This window comes from Macrotis lagotis, chromosome 3 (assembly GCF_037893015.1).
Source record: "Macrotis lagotis isolate mMagLag1 chromosome 3, bilby.v1.9.chrom.fasta, whole genome shotgun sequence".
In the NCBI taxonomy this organism is placed as follows: Eukaryota; Metazoa; Chordata; class Mammalia; order Peramelemorphia; family Peramelidae; genus Macrotis; species Macrotis lagotis.
The window spans coordinates 85,704,720-85,725,294 of NC_133660.1; the positions used below are offsets into that span (position 1 = coordinate 85,704,720).

General features: G+C 36.2%; 1 protein-coding gene across 2 annotated transcripts in view; it reads left to right on the top strand.

Annotated features, from left to right (window-relative positions):
* Nucleotides 1-1,540: 1,540 nt before the first annotated feature.
* The window catches only part of SCRG1 (stimulator of chondrogenesis 1), a 153,294-nt gene continuing 134,259 nt past the window's right edge, over nt 1,541-20,575 (top strand). The window contains exons 1-2 of one of the 2 annotated variants that reach the window (XR_012476946.1): nt 4,813-4,902; nt 7,956-15,158. Coding sequence is in view for 1 of the 2 variants with exons in the window: in XM_074228960.1 (XP_074085061.1) it covers nt 4,677-4,902 (226 nt within the window). In the remaining variant the exon portion in view is untranslated. Of the gene's footprint in view, nt 4,903-7,955; nt 15,159-20,575 lie in introns of those variants that run through there. The other variant, XM_074228960.1, reaches the window with a different exon arrangement.

Sequence of the window (20,575 nt, forward strand, 5' to 3'; positions counted from 1 at the left end):
GGGAGAGCCCCGCATTTGGGAAATCGTCTGACCAGATGCGTCTACGATGACCTTGGTAAACCGACTCCTGCATCCTCGGGCGGCCGCATCTGGACCCAACGGGCGGCCGAGCCGGCGCTGTCTTCAAGCGGACTGCGCGGAAGGAGTCAAGGATTTTAGTTTAGTTTAGTTTAGTTTAGTTTAGTTTAGTTTAGTTTAGTTTAGTTTAGTTTAGTTTAGTTTAGTTTTATTTTTATTTTATATTATGTTATGTTATATTTTATTTTAATTTATTTGTTAGCTGAGAAAATAGAACTCCAGTTGGAGTTGCTTTAGGGATAGCTATCGGGCAGTTAGGTGTCTCAAACTCTTAGGAAAGAGAAAAAATGGACTGAGCCTCAGCATCCTAAGTAAACGGTTAATGGTTTCGGCCCGGGTTAGAGTGGCTGGAGGAAAGCTCAATGAACTCAACTGCTTGCAACGCCCCCCCCCCACCCCTTCACTTAGCGCCGCAGATGGTACCGGTCTCGACTTTATTATCCACCCCCACCCCCGCCTCAGCCCCGCAATACAGAATTGAGGTAGAGTTTGGGGATGGTGAGAGAAGAGAAGGAAAGTGAACATGCTGCATATATTTCCACAGCGGTCGAGTCCGAATTATGCAAGATCATGTTTCAAAAACAATGTTTTTCGTTGACTGCCAAAGACCGCTGGAGTATCCATTTAAGCTCAGCCCTCCAAGAAGATTACTGTCCCCAGTCTGGTGCTTATTCTGTCTTTAGTTGGGTGGAATTTGATGTTATTACATTTTTTGGTACAGTTTTTTCATGTATACTTACAACAGGCTGCTTCCCTACTGAACTGGTGTACCTGAGTTGTCCATTCAGAAAACTTGTGATTTTAGAGGAAAGGAGGAAAGAAGAGAAAGAAAGAAAGAAAGAAAGAAAGAAAGAAAGAAAGAAAGAAAGAAAGAAAGAAAGAAAGAAAGAAAGAAAGAAAGAAAGAAAGAAAGAAAGAAAGAAAGAAAGAAGAAAGAAAGGAGGGAGGGAGGGAGGGAGGAAGGAAGGAAGGAAGGAAGGGAGGGAGGGAGGAAGGGAAAGAAAGAAGAGGAAGGAAGAAAGGAGGGAAGGAAGGAAGGAAGGAAGGAAGGAAGGAAGGAAGGAAGGAAGGAAGGAAGAGGAGAAGAATCCTGATGTAGTCAAGGTTCAAATTCATTCCGCAGGCTCCATCTAGTTGAAATAGTGGACTCCTTCCCTAGCTAGTAATCTCTTGACTATCATTTGTTTGAGACAAAGAAAGCCATAAATTTTTCAAAATTTAAGTAAACATGCTTTACTGAGGTCAGAAATATCTCCTTTATGAGCTGGTGACTCTGGATTCCTGAGTACTACGCCTATGGAGCACAATCAAGCTCTATAAAGAAGGAAATGGCTTGCATGCAAGCTTAGGAATCAACCAATTCATTAGTCAATTATTCATTTATTAAATATTCTCTCTCTCTCTCTCTCTCTCTCTCTCTCTCTCTCTCTCTCTCTCTCTCTAGATAGATAGATAGATAGATAGATAGATAGATAGATAGTCCTACACAAAAGCAAAAATTAAAGTCTCTTTCTTCAAGTTTACATGGCGGGGGGAGGGGAGGACAAGAGGAGAGGTAATGGGAGAGGATCCTAGCAGCTGAGAGGTCAAGAATGATCAGTTGAGCTTTGAAGAAATCTAAGGTTTATAAAAAGCAAGATTTTGAGGAGGGAATTTATTTCCAGTCCAGGAGCAGAAGTGTAGAGTGAGTGATTGTGTTATGTGAGGAAGTTTTTGTTGATCTGTCTTCTGAGAACCAACCTAATCCCAGTGATTCTCAACACTAGAGCTATCTATCTTCATCCATGGCAGATCTTTAAAATCATCTAAATTCTACAAAGTAGGAAGGACAATTTGAACTTGCATGCATGTCCACATTAAGGAAAGACAAAGATCTTTATAGTATTGATATGAGAAATAGTAGGAGGCTCACTCAAACTGTAAACCAACAAAGGCAAAATATCCTTGGTGGAAGCTGAGGAACAACAGTTCAAACAGTCTCAAACGGTCTGAAAATCAACTAAATTCCATCCTGAAGACTGGCTGTTTCCAGGACTTCAGAAGGAAGCTGAGAAGTTGTTGCTTCTGGGTTTGCTTCCTTTCACCTTACTCTTTTGGGCCCCCCTCCACTCCTTCCATCTCCTGGCCTGGTTTCACTTGGAGATTATTTTTCTTCACTCTATCTGTAGGACCATGTGGTCTCCATACCTGGATCTGGGTTCTGTGTGTATGTTTTTTAATACATTATGGGCGCCAATTCTCCTCGTGACTTGGGTTGAAGAAAGGTCAAAGAAAGGAAGAAATTCAGCTCTATTGTTGCAGTATTAATAGAGTCTTCCGCTGGTGCCTTTGATTCATTCCAGGACAAATGTAGCATAAGGAATTTCAGTAGTCATGTTCCCCTCTGCCTTCTCCAGTGCTTCTCAATCCTGTTCCCTGTTAAATAGCACCAACTTGAGCTTCTACAAGGACAAAGATGAGTCATTTTCCTTTATTGCTCATGGAGATAGGAAATAAGTGCTCCATTGAGTACTCTAAGTGGATTGAGAGGCTGTTCTGAAAGTCATCAATTTATTGGAAAATAATTTTGTTGTCTAAAGCAGTGGTTTCATCCATGTAACAAACTCCGTAGAGTGGAAACTCCCTCCACCAATGCAGTTGGGCAGCTTCTCTATTAGAAAATTCTCTAGGAGGCACTGAGAGTTTAAAGTCTTGTCCAAAGTCACAAAGCTATTATGGTCAGAGGCAGACATTCTTGACTCTAAAACCAAACCACTTTCTTTGAAGGTAATTTGAAGAAAATTGCCTTTTATGGAAATATATTTTTTCATTACTAAATCATCTTGCCTACCGACTGACCATTTACCAATTCAATCTTACCCCACCACCAACTGGGGGTGGGGAGAGAAGAGGGTTGGGGAGAGAGAGGAGGAAAGTAGTACAATCCAAAGTAGAGGCCCAAGAGAAATTGGCAATGAGAATATGTGCCCCCATCTCACCCTAATAATATTCAGGTGGTTATTCTGGCAAACTCCCTCCTAAAAATATTACTATTCCAAACTTCCAAGGGCTAAGAACTAGGTTAGAGATAAACAATCTAAATTAACTCTAGACTTACTAGACTTGCTCTAAATGTCCCAGTCCCCAACACATTCTTCACCAGTATTGTTTCCATCCAAATACAGAGAGCAGAGAGATCCTTTATCCTCCCAAGATATCCCTGCTTAAATTTATTATGTCCTGGATTCAAGTTCTGGTTATATTACTCCATAGTTGGCAAGTATCTAAGACTCTACACAATGAGCAAACTACGAAGTTGAAACAACTCTTTTTTGTCTAAACCATTGACATTTGTAGAATTTTTGAAACAAAAGTTGGAGGAACAGTAAAGCTAGGAGAGGTCCTACAATAGTGATATGAGCCAGTCAGGGCCAACTAGTTATGTGTAGTTTAATATTGTAGAGCTTTCTGTGTAACAAAACAAGGGAAAGGAGTTTATCAGTAAGATATTCCTAGTGTGGACCTTCATATTAATGACAATGATAGCAGCTACATGTGTATACTACTTCAGAATTACAAAGTCTCTGTAATGTATACTGTCATTTTTAGCATTAATTATAATATAGTAATAATGAGTCAGCTAGGTGGCAAAAAGAACAGAACTTTCTGCCAAACGTTGTAAGTCCTGAGATCAAACTCTGCCCTTATTGTGTGACTGACCAAATCACTTAGCCTCTCTCTTTCTCAGGACAAGTCACTTAAACCAGATATGTCTCCAGTACAAACTCCAGAAAGGAGCAGTCGATCTACCTAGATGCATTGAATCTCACTCTGGGAATTCATTCTCAGGAAGAAATCACAGTTCCGCTTCTCACAACATCAGTAACATAAGCACCATATTAGTGAGTTGCTATGAATAGCTGACATTTATATGACAGTCTATATAGCTAGTTACAAAGAATTTCATAGACATCATCTGATTTTTGTCTTCATCAGTATTAGTAGTTTTGCTAATAAACACAGATTAGGTAGTGCCCGCCTTTCAAATCCAAAGTGCAGTGGGAGCAGATCATTTTCTCCTTCTCAAAGACTCCAGAATCTTTACTGTACCCAGTCTTTAGATGAATTTGCTAGAGAGCCTAGAGGGGAGTATAAACCACTGCTCTCTATACTTCTCAGAAATAGAATTCGCTTTGTCAGTCTTCTCCTTCCACAAGATCTAAATATTGGAGAAATGAAGGGTCTAATTTTCTGACCCCTAATGAAATGCCTAGAGTCGTGAGTCTCCCACTACTTTTTATCACTTTTTAGGACCGTAAAATGTGAATTTCATGGTGGGGGGGCAGTGTGTTTGTCTGTTTGTGTGTGTGTGTGTGTGTGTGTGAGAGAGAGAGAGAGAGAGAGAGAGAGAGAGAGAGAGACAGAGACAGAGAGAGAGACAGACAGACACACAGACAGACAGACAGAGACAGAGACAGAGACAGAGACAGAGACAGAGGGACAGAAAGACAAAGGCTATTTGAACAAATTCCCCAATGATTGGAGTGTAAATTGACAAATATCTTCGGTTGTGATTTATAATTCCTCACATCATAAACTGAAACTTTTTTTTTCTTTTCATGTCCTTCAGACAAGAAGCCAATACCCTAGGAAGAACTTCCTCATTGGAAATTAAGGTAGTTCGTGGTCAGAGATATGATCTCATTCCACTGGGACTTCCGAAAACTCAGAAAGTTCCTTGGATTCTGGGTCTATATTTTAAGAAAAACTCCTCTCCCAGCACTGTCCCCTGGGAATCGGGAAAGCATCTTTGGGAATTTGGGTTCTCTTCCTGCTTTCCTCCAGGTAAGAATGCTCACCATCAGCCAGACGTCTTGTCCAACTGAAGGAAGAAATGCCTGGGGATTTTAACCCCTATTTCTCTGAAGAAAAAAAAGCTTCTTTAGTAACTTGATGTCCCCTAAAGGGTTCCGAACACATCCAGGGCTATTTAGGCAGAAAACATCTCAGCTGCCCTGGATGCTCTGCCTATGTATGTACTCACACAGCAGAGATAGCCTACAAGCAAGCTCTTTGGGGAAGGGCGAGTTAAAGACAGAGTCAGCCTCGTCCGGGCCTCATTGTTTTAATGTCTATAATACTTACGCTTGGTTTGAAAAAGAATAATGTCTTTACATTCAGAAGAAAAAAAAAAACATCAAAGGGCAGGGACTTCACAATATGGAGAACACATGGTCGTCTTGAAAGTCCTTGCCTGCCAAAACGTGTTTCTCAGGACTTTTCTCCTTTCCTTGTCTTTTCTTTTCTTTCTTCTGACGCTCCTCCTCTCTCTCTCTCTATTTTTTTTCCTCCAAAAGTGGGTGGTAGCCCCCAGGCTCCGGTTACATGGTGGGGGGGGAGAGGCAATTTGCAGTCAGGCTAAGCAAGGCAATTAGGGGCTGAAACGGTGTATTCAGGCTCAAAGACTTCCTACAGAGGCGTCCTTTTCCTAATCTGCAAGAAGTTCGACTGCCAACCAAATGTGAGTCTCCAGCAGCCAAGGGCAAGCAGGCTCCCTGGGTAACGAGGCAATGACTTCTGTTAGGAGAAGTGGTGCATTTAGGACATTCAGGACCGGTTTGCCTTTTTTCCCCCCGTAGCTGATTTTTCTTCTGACCCTGGATGGTGTGGACAGTTGCTTGATTATTCTAGAGCGGTGGGAAAAGCTCCAGCTTTTGAGCGACTAATCTAGAATCAGAGAGCCACTGACTGATCTATCTAACGGGCGAGTCACTTCACTTCTCATTTTCTTAAAAATAAATAGAATAATGCTCTCTCACCGAGTCGTAGAGACACCAGGCTGTTAGGTCTCTTTACCTGAGAAAGGAAAATAGAAGATAGAACCAAAAAGTTGGTCCAAAGCTTAGCCCTGGGCAATCTGAACAACGAACTGTTGTTCCTGTGGAGTCTATTACTTTTGAAGTCAAATTATTTCTTTGGAAGAATCAAAATTCTTTAGAATCATATCCTTTACAAAGGAGGCAACTGAGCCCCCAAAAGGAGTAGTTTATTCAAGGTCACAAAGCTAGAGTAGAAATGGGCTTTCTCGAGCATTCGTACATTTATCTCAATGAATGGGTTAGAAAAGATCATTTCCTCTCTTCTGGCGCTTTCCCTTTAATGCATCTTTTCACCACTTCTACTGGGGGTGGTGAGGGGGTGGTATAAATGATCTCAGGATATTATCTCAGAAAATTTAAAGATTAAAAAAAAGTTAAGGCCAGGGAGGGCAGATTTTAGGAATTTCTAATTTTTTTAAAGTTTTCATTATAGGAAAAACATGAAGCTCTACTTAATATAGCAATTTTGAGCCCCATAGAAGGAAGCACTTCATACAGAGACTTGGTTAAATTCTCTGACTTTTTGGTGAGGTAGCTAGATAGATAGCCAGCCAGATAGACAGATAACTAGACAGAAAGACAGATAGTTACAATTAATCCTAAAATGTAGATTCACTACAGAACATAAGTGACTTGAATGACTTAAGAATGGCTTCAGAGCTAGGCCAGAGTGGGAGAACTAGCTCTTCTACTGCTTGTTGGAATATAGGGATCCAATGGGGAAGGAGAAGACTCAAGAACAGAGAGATCCACTAAATTATTTCTTTTAGTCAGGTGCTGGGACATCATCAGTGTCACAGGATAGAGGTAAATGTTCTACAAATTTTTAGTCTGAGAATTGTTTGGAGCAATGAGAATTTGTGATTTCCCTAGGAAAAAAAAACTTGAATTCAGGTCTTCCTGACTGAGTTCAGTTGGATCCTTTATGTTAGGTTGACTCTCCATAAAATTCAAAAATCATATTGATGAAAGGTACACATACACATACACATACACATATTCTCTCTCTCTCTCTCTCTCTCTCTCTCTCTCTCTCTCTCTCTCTCTCTCTCCCCCTTGTCTCTGTCTGTCTGTGTCTGTCTGTCTGTCTGTCTGTCTGTCTGTCTCACACACACACACACACACACACACACACACACACACACACAAGCCTGGACAATTCTGAGAAAAGGGAAGATAGCTATAAGGCAATCAGGTATATTCAGTGAGGAACTGAATATGGAATTAGGAAGATCTTTGTTCAAATACCACTTCAAATATTTACCAGCTATGTCTGAACCAAGTCATGTAATTACTTTGTGCTCCAGTTTTATCAGTTGTAAAATGAAGAAGTTGGAATCAATGACTTGCAAAACCCCTTTCAGTTCTAAATCTATAATTTTCTGATTGTTATTTAGGAAATAATTTTGCTTAATGAAGAGTACTATGATCAGATCAGATCAGATGACCTAGGTTTTAATTCAGGATGAAACAAGCCCCAGCATTGTGATTGTTCTCTAAGCTTCCTTTACTTTGCAAGATTAAGACTAGTAATATTTGTAATGTTTGCCTATGGAAAAATACTTTTCAATAATAGCTAAAATTTCCATAACTTTAAGATATATATGTATATATATATATATATATATATATGTATATGTTTGCATGTGTTTTCTTATCTAAATCTTAGTCCTGGAAGGTAGGTGTCATTTGTTAATACTTCTTGTAAATATTGTAATACTGAAGGTTAATAACTTAGTCTCAATTTGCAGATGGAGAAACTAAGGTTCAAAAAAGGGGAAGGGACCTACCTATGACTAAACAGCTAGAATGTGTCTGAGAAGGATTCCAATCTTGGCCAACTTGACTCAGTTTTCCCTACACTATACCCCAAAAGCTTAATTGAAATGCATATTATTAAAATAACATAATATTAATCAAAAATATGTATCTGTGCTTAGGAAGCAGATACTGATAATGTGAAAGAACAGTCATATTGGAAAGGAAGTCATTTTAATTTCTTGCTACCTGACATTGCAGACTCCATACTATCCTCAAGTATTAATGAAGTCCAGGAAAGGAATTTCAAGACATTTCAGATCTACCACTGGTTTTGAAAAGAGAGGAGAGAAAGAAGCAGCTTCTCTACTTGGAAATAGACTTTACCAGCATCTCAACCAATTTTGAAACTATCAGATGGGGAGTGATCCCCAGGGCCTGCTCCTCAGATTCTTGTGCTGGAAGACTCTGTTGCTCTTGATGTAGAATGGGATTGCCCAGAATAATCAAATCAGCTTCAAGACCTTCTAGGGAATGAAAGATGTGACTTCTGAAGATGAGAGAAGAGAATGGCTACAAATAGTATTGGGGTATTTAGAAAGAAGAATATAGAGGAAAACCACTAGATTTGATGGCAAAAGCTATGGGTTTGAATCTTGGCTGTGTTAACTTCATACCCATGTGACATTAGGTTCAAGTCACTTCACTGACCTCAGTCTCAATTTAATCATCTATAATGTGAAGGAAATGAACTAACTGATCTCTAGATAACTTCTAGATATCTTACTTCTGTGACTTTATGCAAAGATATGAGCCAGCATTGACTGAAAATGAAATAGCAGCTCCTATTTATATAAAGCTTTAAAGTACATGCATCTCCCTACTCATTGAATGCAAACTCCTTAAAAGAAAAAAGAAAAAAATTCATTGGTTTGTTTTGTAATCCTGCACATAGTAGACAATTAAATCACTTGTTAGATTTGCAAAGTGCTTGATCTCAATTAATCCTCACCTCAACTCTTTGCGTATAGGTGATGTCATAATTCTCATTTATATATGGCAAACAAAATCCATCCTCCCAGCGGATGGGCAAGAGTTGCTGAGACATGATTAGTAAACATCTCATGTTAGAAATTAAACTTAGTTCTTCTGGATTCAAAGTTCAAGGCTCAGTTCATTGTACTAAGCATCCTTTCTGTGGTTTGTTCCTGAGTTTATATAAAATGCAATAACTCTACATCCTGGGAGAGGTCATGTAATTTTATAGGTATATCTCCCAGTGTTTTTTAAGCTCCTTTTACAACTAGAGACAAGGGTTTTTGTTAATAGGAAAAATTTCTGATTTTTAAAGTATTCCACCTTACCTGTTAACTTGTCCTTATCAGGGTTGGTATTCCAGATATTAGCGTAAGGGGTAATAATGACCTTTGATTTGGGATTTCTACTTTGAACCTTCAGAAATTGCTGATATTTATACAAATTGGCACAAAAGTAAACACATGACCTATGTTTTGCCACTTGTCAAGTTGATTCAAGAAACATTTATTATGTCCCAGGTTTTGTGCTAAGCATTAAGGATACAAAGGAAGGTAAAACCAACCCCTCTATTCAAAGAGCCCATACTCTAATGGGAGAGACAACTTGCAAACAATTATATATAAACAAGATATGTACAGGATAAACTGGTTGATGATGATTCTGCTGGTATATATGACTATTAGTACTCTTACCAATAAATAATTTTAGAGAGCCCTTCAAAGCTCTTGCAGGATAATTAAATTTAACCAATTACTAACACTTACTGTGTTCAAGGTTGAAAGGGATTCAAATTTTAGCCAGGTGCTAAAGGAGATAAAAAGGAGTTTAAGTTTATCGTCTAATAGAGAGGTTAAAAACACTGACAGGTAACTAGAAGCAGCAATGCATTCATCAAAGATGTGCACACAGTATGCATTTTATTTTTCTTCTCACAAGCAACTCTGAATTTTGATCCACATTTTTCAAAAGAAACAGCTTGGAAATGATTAAAGTATCTTGACCTCAGTTAAACTTAAGATTCTAATCTGCCTAGGATTTTTTTTTGCGAGGCAAATGGGGTGAAGTGGCTTGCCCAAGGCCACACGGCTAGGTAATTATTAAGTGTCTGAGACCAGATTTGAACCCAAGTACTCCTGACTGCAAGGCCAGTGCTTTATCCACTACGCCATCCCTGCCTAGAATTTTAATCTCCCTTCCCCTGCCCCTTTCCTGTATATAGGGAGTACCCTTTAGATTTTTGTATCACTGAAGAACAACTTATTCTGCCTGTTATCTCTGTTGTATTTGTCCATAACACCATGGATAAAAGTTTGCCTATAGTGAAAAAAGTAGATGGACATTTTTAGTTTTGTTAAAGAAGCTGACATATAATAAATGACATGTAAAATTTCCATAAGAAACAATGAACAAGAATACAGAAAAATATGGGAAAAAAGAATGTTTTGCTGTTTGTAAGTAAAACCAGTAAAGCAATATATAGACTAACCACAGAAATGTAAATGAAAAAAGTAACAATTAAAACCACTCTACCACCACCACCTAAAACTAAAGGCTATGAAATTGTATGAGATGAAAAAATGATTCCTTCTCCCCCAAGATGGAAAGACTGTAGATGTGGAACACTACATAGATTATAAGTCTTTTTTGATATGTTGGCTAATTTCACTGAACTGTTTCTTCCTCCCCATCCCCCCTTTTCTATTTTATTCTTTGTCAGAAGAAATGACTTGCCAGACAAGTGTAGGAGTGTGTTACATCACTCTGACCCAGCTTAGAAAATCATTGTCAAATTTTTCGGAGTGAGCATTTACAGCTCAGAAGTCAGTACACTGTACAAATCATGGCTGAATTTTTCTTGTCCTGACATAAGAATGTGATAGAGAAAATAATGCAGATTAAACTAGTTTAAAGTGTTCCCTGCATACATCCACCCTATGCCACCCAACCCCAGTTCACTTCTGGAGCATGAATTAACTTGATTGTTAATCCACACTCTTTCCATTTATTTGAAAATAAAGGTGATTTAGACAAAAAAGCTATCAACTTTTTTAAAAATGCTCTCAATGACAAAATCTTATCAAATAACATCTTTTCAAAGTGTATCTTTGCCAATGTTTCATTTATACATAAAGCTGAATAAATAATTTTGCATCTGTTGAAAATATCTTTGACTTAGAATCAATGCCTAGAAAGGAAAATATATTCTACCTTTTCTCCTCCCTCTCTCTAATTTCAGCCTTCTCTGGTGGGAAGGCAGACACCTTTCTGAATCTCTTCTTCCCTCTCCCCTTCCTTTCCCCTCAAAGTGCTAGTTGCAGTTTTTGAGGTTTGATTCAGCCCCATAGAGGCAGGTGGCAATTAGAGTCCGTCATCTTCATTGTCTTGCTCTTGTTCACCTTTTAAAAGCCAGGTGGCGCCAACTCTCAACCCCTACTTGAACTTGAAATTGTTACTAAGGGTGTCAAGTGAAGCAAACAAAATTGTTAAGTTTTCTAGATTATTATTATTATTATTATTATTATTATTACTATTATTATTATTATTACAAAAGTATAAGAGGGAGGATGAATTGAGGACACATCTCAGTTCTGTTCACCTTCTATAAACTAAGGGATGCTGGTGGGTTGTTTGTTAGTTGTTGTTTGTTTTTCAGACCATTTAGAATATTCTAAAATTCAGTAATGTCAAAAGGTGAAAATAAGCATCTGTTCTGTGTCTCATGAAGGGAAGGGGAAAAGATTTAACCAGTGAAATGTTCTGGTCATTATGAATGTCCTGGCAGATTTTGAGTAGGAAAGGGGTAGGTAGGAAGGAAATTAAGAAAAGTTAAATTCTATAAAGTATGTCTTTTATCTGGGGACTGACATGCATGCATTCATCTGTACCTACACAAACAAGTGGTGCAATGGAAAGAAAACTTCACTTGATACTGGAAGATGAGATTCCAGTCACACCTTTTCTTACTCATTACCTGTGTGCATCTGAGCTTTAGTTTCCTCATATTTAAAATAAATGAATCCAACTGCAAGGTCTGTAATCTCCCTCTAAGCCCTAACATTCTGAGCTATTGAATCTCTGAGAGAACCATAAGATCAGTTTTAAAGTTGGAAGAGAATTCAGAGGTCAACTAGTCCAAGAGTCATTTCGCAGATAAAAAAAATGAGGTCTTGATGGATTTGAAATAGTGAGCAGGATCACACAGGTAATAAGTGGTAGAGCCTCAATGTTGAGTCACACAACTAGTGAACAGTTGAGTGGGGATTCAAACCCACATCTGATTCCAATACTAGTGTTTTGTTCACTAGAGTAGGATGTCTCTGGTGTATTGTATATTGTGCAAATCTGTGGAAACAGCATACCTCTCATATTCAAGGAGAAAGAGCCTACAAAATGGGAGAATTGCATTTCTATCTCCACCCCTTCTCATCTTTTCCATAAAGTTTTGTTTTTCCTAATCCATTTTAGGGGCTAGTGCTATATAAGAAGGATAAGGACAAAGGCAAAAAAGTTGAAGCACAGAAATAAATGTATGACCTTGGTCAAGTCAACTCTTTTCTTTATGTCTCAATTTTCTCAATTGTTAAATGAAAGGGGTTGATTATGCAACTGATAAGATCTCTTCTAGTCTTAAGTTTATGATCCTGGCATTGCAAGAATTGTATCAATGCACTTATTACCTGTTCACTACTAATCTGACTGGAGCCAAGCTTGAGATCTGGAAAAGAGTTACCAATCTGGATATCAAAATCTGGCTTTTTATTGGTGCTACCGTTATAAATCATCACCCAACTAAGATGGATTCAACAAAAATAACTCTAAGCAGTCACTGGGATGCTAGTAGAATGGAATTGATATTGTGGCCAATAGAATGATTAGATTTTAATTGAAATGACAGGGCACACCCACGGAAACTGTTCAGCATTTTTAGTAGATAATGGTAATAATGATGACAGTGCTTTGTTCATGCTGCGCTTCCTTATATTAATGCTGACAGTATCCTTGCTGCAGTATGAAATGTATTCCTGGGTTCTTTCAAAGGGATTGCTATTGATAGGCTTCCCCACAGTTCTACACTCTCAGAGTCTAGGACCAAAAGTCTGGAAGACTCCTGAAGCCTGATGATGCTACATACTGACATATGGAGGGTGTGTGACTTCAAGGTGATATGACCCAGGGTGAGACCACAAGGAAAAATATCACTAGGAGGAGGGTCCTTTTGGGCCATTCTTGGAATTCAGTGGTCCAGCCCATCTTTAGAAACCTGCCTGTTTGCTGATAGATACATCCTGCCCAAATGTGGAAAAAACATTAAGGGCAAATACATACAAAACCAATTGAAATGTCATCACACTTTGAAAGAGAGCTAGTAGCGATATAAATATGAAGCCATCTGCACTTCAATTCAACTCAGCTCAACTGGGTTAGCTCTATCTGTAGAAGTGGTGGAAAACCAAACCTGACCTTAGAGGAGCTTACTGTATTAGACATGAAAGAAAAAGCTACTCTACAAATTGGAGTGGAAATTCAAAGGAGAGATTCAAACATTGTTACTTTGAAAATTCTAAGAGTGAAAAGATTACTCTGTTACCTTCAAATTCCGTAAAAACTCCATGGAAGAAGTAGCATTTGAGCAAGGCTTTGAAAGAAATAAATTTCAACCTGAGGGTGGGAGTGTGGATATGCAGAAGGAAAAAAAGGTGAAGAATCTTAGAATTTGAAGCTAGAAGAAAATTAAGTTCAATCTTTCCATTTTATAGATAAGTGTTTGAGAAATGGAGAAGTTAAATAACTTTCCCAAGGTTGTCTCACGGTGGAGCTAAGCTTTGAATCTCTGGTCTCTGATGCAGTACAGACACAGAAACTAGACTGAGCTAAAGGCAAGGAGGGGGAGGAGAGGAAGGAGGAGAGCAGAATGAGGATGATGATAAAGATCCAGGTTAGCTAGAATGAATATGACTTATATGGAGAGAAGAGCAAAACAAAGCCTGAAAGGTGGTTAGGAGTTAGATTGCAGAGGGTCTTAATTGTCAGGTTGAATAGATCAGATATTAAACATATATCAGGAGCTTCTGAAAAACTTTGGAAATTGAAATTGAAAACTTTGAATAGGAAAGTGATATGATCTGAATTTGTGTATATTAAGGAAATTATATAGGCAGTGATGTGAAAATTGGATTGGAAAGGAGAGAATAGTGTTAGTGACTTAGAAAACCTCAAATTAACATTATGTATATTTTATTGTATTTTTAGTTATTTTTGTTAAACATTTTCCACTTATACTTTATTCTGATTGGAGCCACTCCAGACCCCTTACAGTCATTTTAACAGTGAGTTTGACATCTCTGGTCTAGGTGACAGATACTAAGGACAAAAAATAGTTTGGAAGCATTGACAGTGGTTCCAAAATACATTGGGAAGTAGAATTTGGGGCATGAATGAAAGTGGAGAGACTAAGGTATTCAATTTATTGGAAGACTTTAAGTCAAAGTAAAGGGAGGTTGGAGTGTCATCAACTAAAAAGAAAAAAGAGAACTTAAGAGAGGTTTTAGAATTGGAAATGATGCATTCAGTTTGAGACATGTAGTATTTGAGGGCATGGGGGCAATCTCCAAGTAGAAATAGTCAAGCAGGCAGTTAGAAATTTGGGACTGGAGCCCAGATGAGAGGTTAGGGCCTAACCTACATATTTGGGAGTCATTTACATTGAAGTGATAATTGAAGTCATGGGAATGGATGAGATCACCAGAGAAAACAGAGAGAAGGAGAAGAAAATTTCCTTTGCCAATTATATTCGTGAAACCCCCAAAAGGGTGTAACCAGGCTGGAGTAGGGGGAAAGTATATAAAGATATAGCCATAAAATAAGTGTGTTTAGGGCTTCCATATTGGAGGTCCCCTGTATTACCCAGAGATAGGTACTTTGATCATTTACAGCTGCCTCCACAAAAGTCCTATTCTGAAACTTTATTGTGTGAAGAGGAGATCCCTGTTTTTATGAAGGCTATGCAAGTGACTTATAAGCTCTAACAAGCTGTGTCTGCCATCTTAAGTCTAGCCTAGCTAGGAAAGAAGTTCATCCCTAGAAGTATGGCCACTAAATGAAGTAATGGTTGAATGGAGACATTTGAAACTTGGAAGACATAGGTAAAAATCCTGCCTTTGATACTGACTGGTTGTGTGATCATAGGCTAGTTCCTTACCTCTCTGAGACTGTTTTATTGTTGATTTTCAATTATTTCAGTTGTGTCCAATTCTTCATGACCCCATTTGTGGTTTTCTTGGCAAAAATAGAGAAGTGATTTTTCATTTTCTTTTCTAGTTCTGTTTACAGACTAGGAATTGAGACAGAGTTCAGTGACTTGCCCAATGGAATAAGTATTTGAGGCTGGATTTGAACTCAGAAAGCTGGATTTCCCTGACACTATCATTGTGTAGATCAGTTATTAATTATCTTAATTATTATCTGTATTATTTAATTATTACTTAATTATTAATGTATTATTTATTCTTTGTTACATTTTAAGCTCTGAATTGAGAGAGAGAGAGAGAGAGAGAGAGAGAGAGAGAGAGAGAGAGAGAGAGAGAGAAAGGAGAGGGAGGAAGAGGAAGAGGGAGACATACAATAAATATTTCTTCTGGAGATAGATAACCAATTCCTTTATAAGTTCTTTTGATTTGATTGTTCATTTACTAAAAATGATTTAGTCTTTCATAGATGCTCTCCCAACAATATTGCTATTACTATATAAAATGTTCTCTTGGTTCTGCTTGTTTCACTGCATTATTTTATGCAAGTCTTTCTATGTTTTTCTAAAATCAGTCTGCTCATCATTTCTTTCAGCACAGTAGTATTCCATGATAATCGTATACAACAATTTATTCAGCCATTTCCCAGTTGAGGGGCTCTTCCTCAATTTCTAGTTTTTTGTCACCACAAAGAGCTGCTATAAATATTTTAGAAAATATAGGTTCTTTTCCTTTTTCCCTTGATTACATTGGGAAACAAAACTAATAATGGTATCACTGGATCAAAAGGTAGAGCATAATTCCAGATTGCTCTCCAAAATGGTTGAATCAGTTCACAGATCCTTTAACAGCATATGATTGTGCCAATTTTCCCATATCACCTCCAACATTTGTCATTTTTATATCATTTTAACTATTCAAAGTTGTTTTAGTTTACATTTCTCTAATTAATAATGATTTACAGTATTTTTCATATGCCTATTTTATAACTTTGATTTCTTCTTCCAAAAGCTGCCTATTTATATCCTTTGAGCATTTATCAACTGGGGAATGACATATCTTCATGAATTTGACTCACTTCTCCATATATTTGAGATATAACATCTGTCCAAAAACTATCTATAAAAATTTTCCTCAATTTATGTTTTCCTTCTATTCTTGGGTACATTAGTTTTATTTATACAAAATCTTTTAAATTTAATGTAATCAAAATTATCCATTCACGATATTCTTGGTCTCTTTTTCATTCAAAAATTTTTCTCCTATACATAAATCTGATAGATAATAGATTCCATGATCTTCTAATTTATTTATGGTATCTTTCTTTGTCTGGGTCAAGTATGAACTTTGACCTTTCATTAGTAAATGATGTACAATATTGATTTGTACTAGTTTCTGCCAGACTGCTTTTTAGTTTTCCCAGAAATTTTTGCCAAATACTGAGTTCTTCCCCAAAGTTCAGATCTTTATGTATATCATTTCTAGTATAAATGTGTATTATATGTAGCAATACTGATCTAAATCCTGCTTATATAGATAATCTTTGTGATAAGTTATTGTAGTTATGTAGTTTGTGATATGTTATTGTATTCCATTTAGGATTGTTAAATTAATATTTTATTAGTGAAATTAGTCTTTAATTTTTTTTCTGTGTTAGGTGTCAGCACCATAGTTGTTTCATTAAAGGAGCCTGGTAGGACTCATTTGGATTCCAAATAATTCATTTATTCCAAATATTCCATTATTTCAAATAATTTATTTCATATTAGAATTAATCAATCTTTATATATTTGATAGAAGTTCACTTGTAAGTCCATCTGATTCTGATGTTTTTTATTAGGAAGCTCATTATGATCTATTTAATTTCTTTTCTCTAAAATAGGCTTATTTAGATGTTCTATTTCCTCATCTGTTAAACTGGACAATTTTTATTTTTTAAAGTACTCTTTCATTTCATTTAAGTTGGTAAATTTATTATCATATAATTGGACAAAATAATTATGAATAATTGCTTTAATTTCATCTTAATTAGTAGCATATTCACCCTTTTCATTTTTGATACTAGCAATTTGGTTTTCTGATCATTTTTGAAACAATATTCATTAAGGAAATTGGTCTATAGTTTTCTTGGTCTAGTTTTGCTCTCCCTGGTTTAGGTATGAAGCTCTATTTATGTTATAGAAGAAATTTGATAGGACTCCTTTATCTTTTCAAATAATTTATGTAGTATTGAAATTGTTTTTTGAATGCTTCATAGAATTTGCTTAAAATTCCTATTATTAAGATTTCTTTCTTAGAGAGCTCATTTATGACTTAGTATTCTATTTCTTATTTTATCTGTGCAACAATATATTTTTAATAGATATTCATCCATTTCATTTATATTGTCACTTTTATTGACCAATAGTTGGGCAAAGTATTTCCTAATACTTGCTTTGATTTTATTTTTATTAGTTGTTAATTCTCTCTTTTCTCTTTGATATTGATCTCTTTATTTAAATCAAATTAGCCAGTAATGTATCCATTATATTGGTATCCATTATATTTTTGGTAAAACTAGCTTCCAATTTTATTAATTCAAAATTTTTTATTTTCAATTTTATTAATCCCTCCTTTAGTTTTCGGTATTTCAATTTTTCTGTTTTGTTGGATATCTTAAATTTTTTCTTTTTTCTAGTTTTTTTGGTAGATGTTTGCCCAATTTGTTGATTTGCTCTCATTTTTATTTATGTAAGTATTTAGTAATATAAATTTCCCCCTAAGTGCTGCTTTGAATGCATTCCACAAATTTTTATTTGTTGCCATTATCTTTAATAAAATTATCGATTATTTCAATCATTTGTTCTTTGTTCCATTCATTTTAGCATGAAGTTATTTAATTTCCAATTCATTTTTAATCTATATTTCAGAGACCTTTTATTCAGAAAAATGCACTTAATATGTTTGGTTTTCTACATTTATTGTTAAGTTTGTATGCCCTGATGCATGGTTAATTTTTGTGATGGTGCATGCATCTGAAAAAACAAGTATATTTTTTTCTCTTTCTATTCAATATTCTCCGGAGGTCTAGTATATTTTACTTTTCTAAAGTTATATTTATCTCCATAGCTTCTTTCTTTTTTATTTAATGGTTAAGTTTATCTTTCACTATTACAATTTTACTGTCTATTTTCTCCTCGTTAATCTTTTCTTCAAGAATGTGGATGCTACACTGTTTTATGTATGTTGAAATGAATTCATTATCTATATTTTTTAATAAAATCTAATTTCCCTCTTTAATTTATTTTTTCCTTGTGATTTCTTATTTCTACCCTTGTCATTTTTAACATAATAGAATCTGCTCCAGTTCCTCATTTTAATTCTTTGTGTATCTTTCTGTTTCAAGTTGTTTCTTGTAAGCCTATTGTTGTATTCTGGTTTCTAATCCACTCTTTTTTTTTTAATGAATAAGTTTTATGAGGGAGTTCATCCCATTTCCATTCACATTAATGATTGTTGTGCATTTTTATCTATTGTATTCTCTAATAATTATCCTGTTCCTTCCTCAAGAATCTGTTTTACTTCTGACAAAAAGCAAAATGCTTTTTTGCACATTAATTTAACCTCCTTCCCTTCTCTTAACTCTTTTCACTCTTCTCTTCCTGTTGGGTAAGATCGGTTTCTGTGTGTATATGTATTCTCCCCTCCTCAAACTAGTTCAGTTGAGTGTGAGGTTCACTCCCCCACCCCAATTCTCCCTTCCATTGTATAAACTCTTCTTTATATATCTTGTTTACTTGAGATAATTTCCCTCAATCTTACTCTTCTTTCCTCCTTTCCTAGTTCATCTCTCTTTCTCATTCAGGTCTTATGTCTAATAAATTCCCTCTAAGACACATGTAGACAATAAAGTTCTTAGGGATTACATGTACCATCTTCTTATACAATAATGTAAACAATTTAATTCCCTTTAGTACATTATGATATCTGACATATCTATTTTTTTATTCTTGAATCTTGTGCTTCAATATCAGATTTTCCATTTGTCTCATCAGGAATGCTTGAAAGATCTCTATTTCATTAAATATCTCTTAAATATTCAACTTTGCTAAGTAGATTATTCTTGGTTGTACTCCTATCTCCATTGCCTTTCTGAAGAGTATAGTATAAATCTAATATTCTTTAAAAGGAATGATTGCTAAATTTTGTATGATCCTGAATGTGACTCCACACTGTGAATTCTTTCTTTCTGACTGTAGTATTTTCTCCTTAACCTAAGAGTTCTAGATTTAAGTATAATAATCCTAGGAGTTATTATTTTGGAATTTCTTTCAGAAGGTAACCAGTAGATTCTTTCAATTTCTACTTTGCCTTCTGGTCATAAGAAATCTGGAGAGTTTTCTTTTATAACTTCTTAAAATATGATGTCTAGGTTCTTTTTTTGTTTGTGGCTTTTGGGGAATCTAGTGATTCTTAAATCATCTCTCCTTGATCTATTTTCCAGGTTAATTGTTCTTCCTGAGACATTTCATATTTTCTTCTATTGTTTTTTTAGTCTTTTGACTTTGGTTTATTATTTATTGATGCCTTATGGAATCATTAAGTTTCCATTTAGTTCAATTCTAATTTTTAAGGAATTATTTTCTTTAGTGAAGTGTTATACCTCCTTTATCAAGCTGTTAATTCTCTTTTGTAATTTTCTTACATAGCTTTCATTTCTTTTCTCAGTTTTTCCTCATCCACTCTTAGTTGGGTTTTAAAACCTTTTTTATTTTTTTATATCTATTTCCTTGTTGGTCTCATGTCCAATTTGCATTGTTCATTGAGACTGAATTTGTGGATGTTTTCTAGTCATTGTCTTCTATGTTTGTATCTTAAACATTCCTATCAAAATGTAGTTCTTTGTGATTAAATTCTTTTTTTGTTGATTTCTCAATTTTCCATTCTACTTGTTGTCTTTGAACTTTATGTTAATATTGGACTCTACTCCTCTCTGAATGAGAAGTGGCTGGCTTGAGTTTCTGTCTTTTTAAGTTCTTCTGGTCTCATTGCTCATTCTGGGGGCCTGTGAGTTTTCAGTGTGCTTCCAAAATGGATTGATCTGGGAAGAGATCTATTTCCTGCCCTCTTGGTCTGTGCTTTGCAAATTCTCGACCTATATTTGACTTGTGTGAGGTTGAGTTTCTATAGATTGTTGCTGGGACCATTTACTGTTGGGCCAGTGAAAAGTTCTGCAGTTGACTCCCCCTTGGTTTTGTCCCTTACCCTGGTTTATTTGATGTTAGGCTTATGTGCAAGGCTAAAAGTTCATACTGAGTCCTGATTCTTCTCTTGTACCCAGTCACATGTTCCTGAACCCTATTCCTTGCTCACAAGTAGGGTTGTGAACTTTGACCCAGGCTAGGATGATAGACAAAAGAGTTGTCAGATGGTACCTATTTCCTAATCCCAATGTTAATATAGGGATCCACAGGGATTTCCTTCTGCTCAAGTGTATTCTCTCCTGGTCTTTAGTAGTCTTACTAACCCTGAGCACTAGAATTTTCCCCATTGCTGCCACCCACTGCCACTCTGCTGCTGTCACTGCTATTATGCTGTTCTCATCAGCAGTCTCCATTT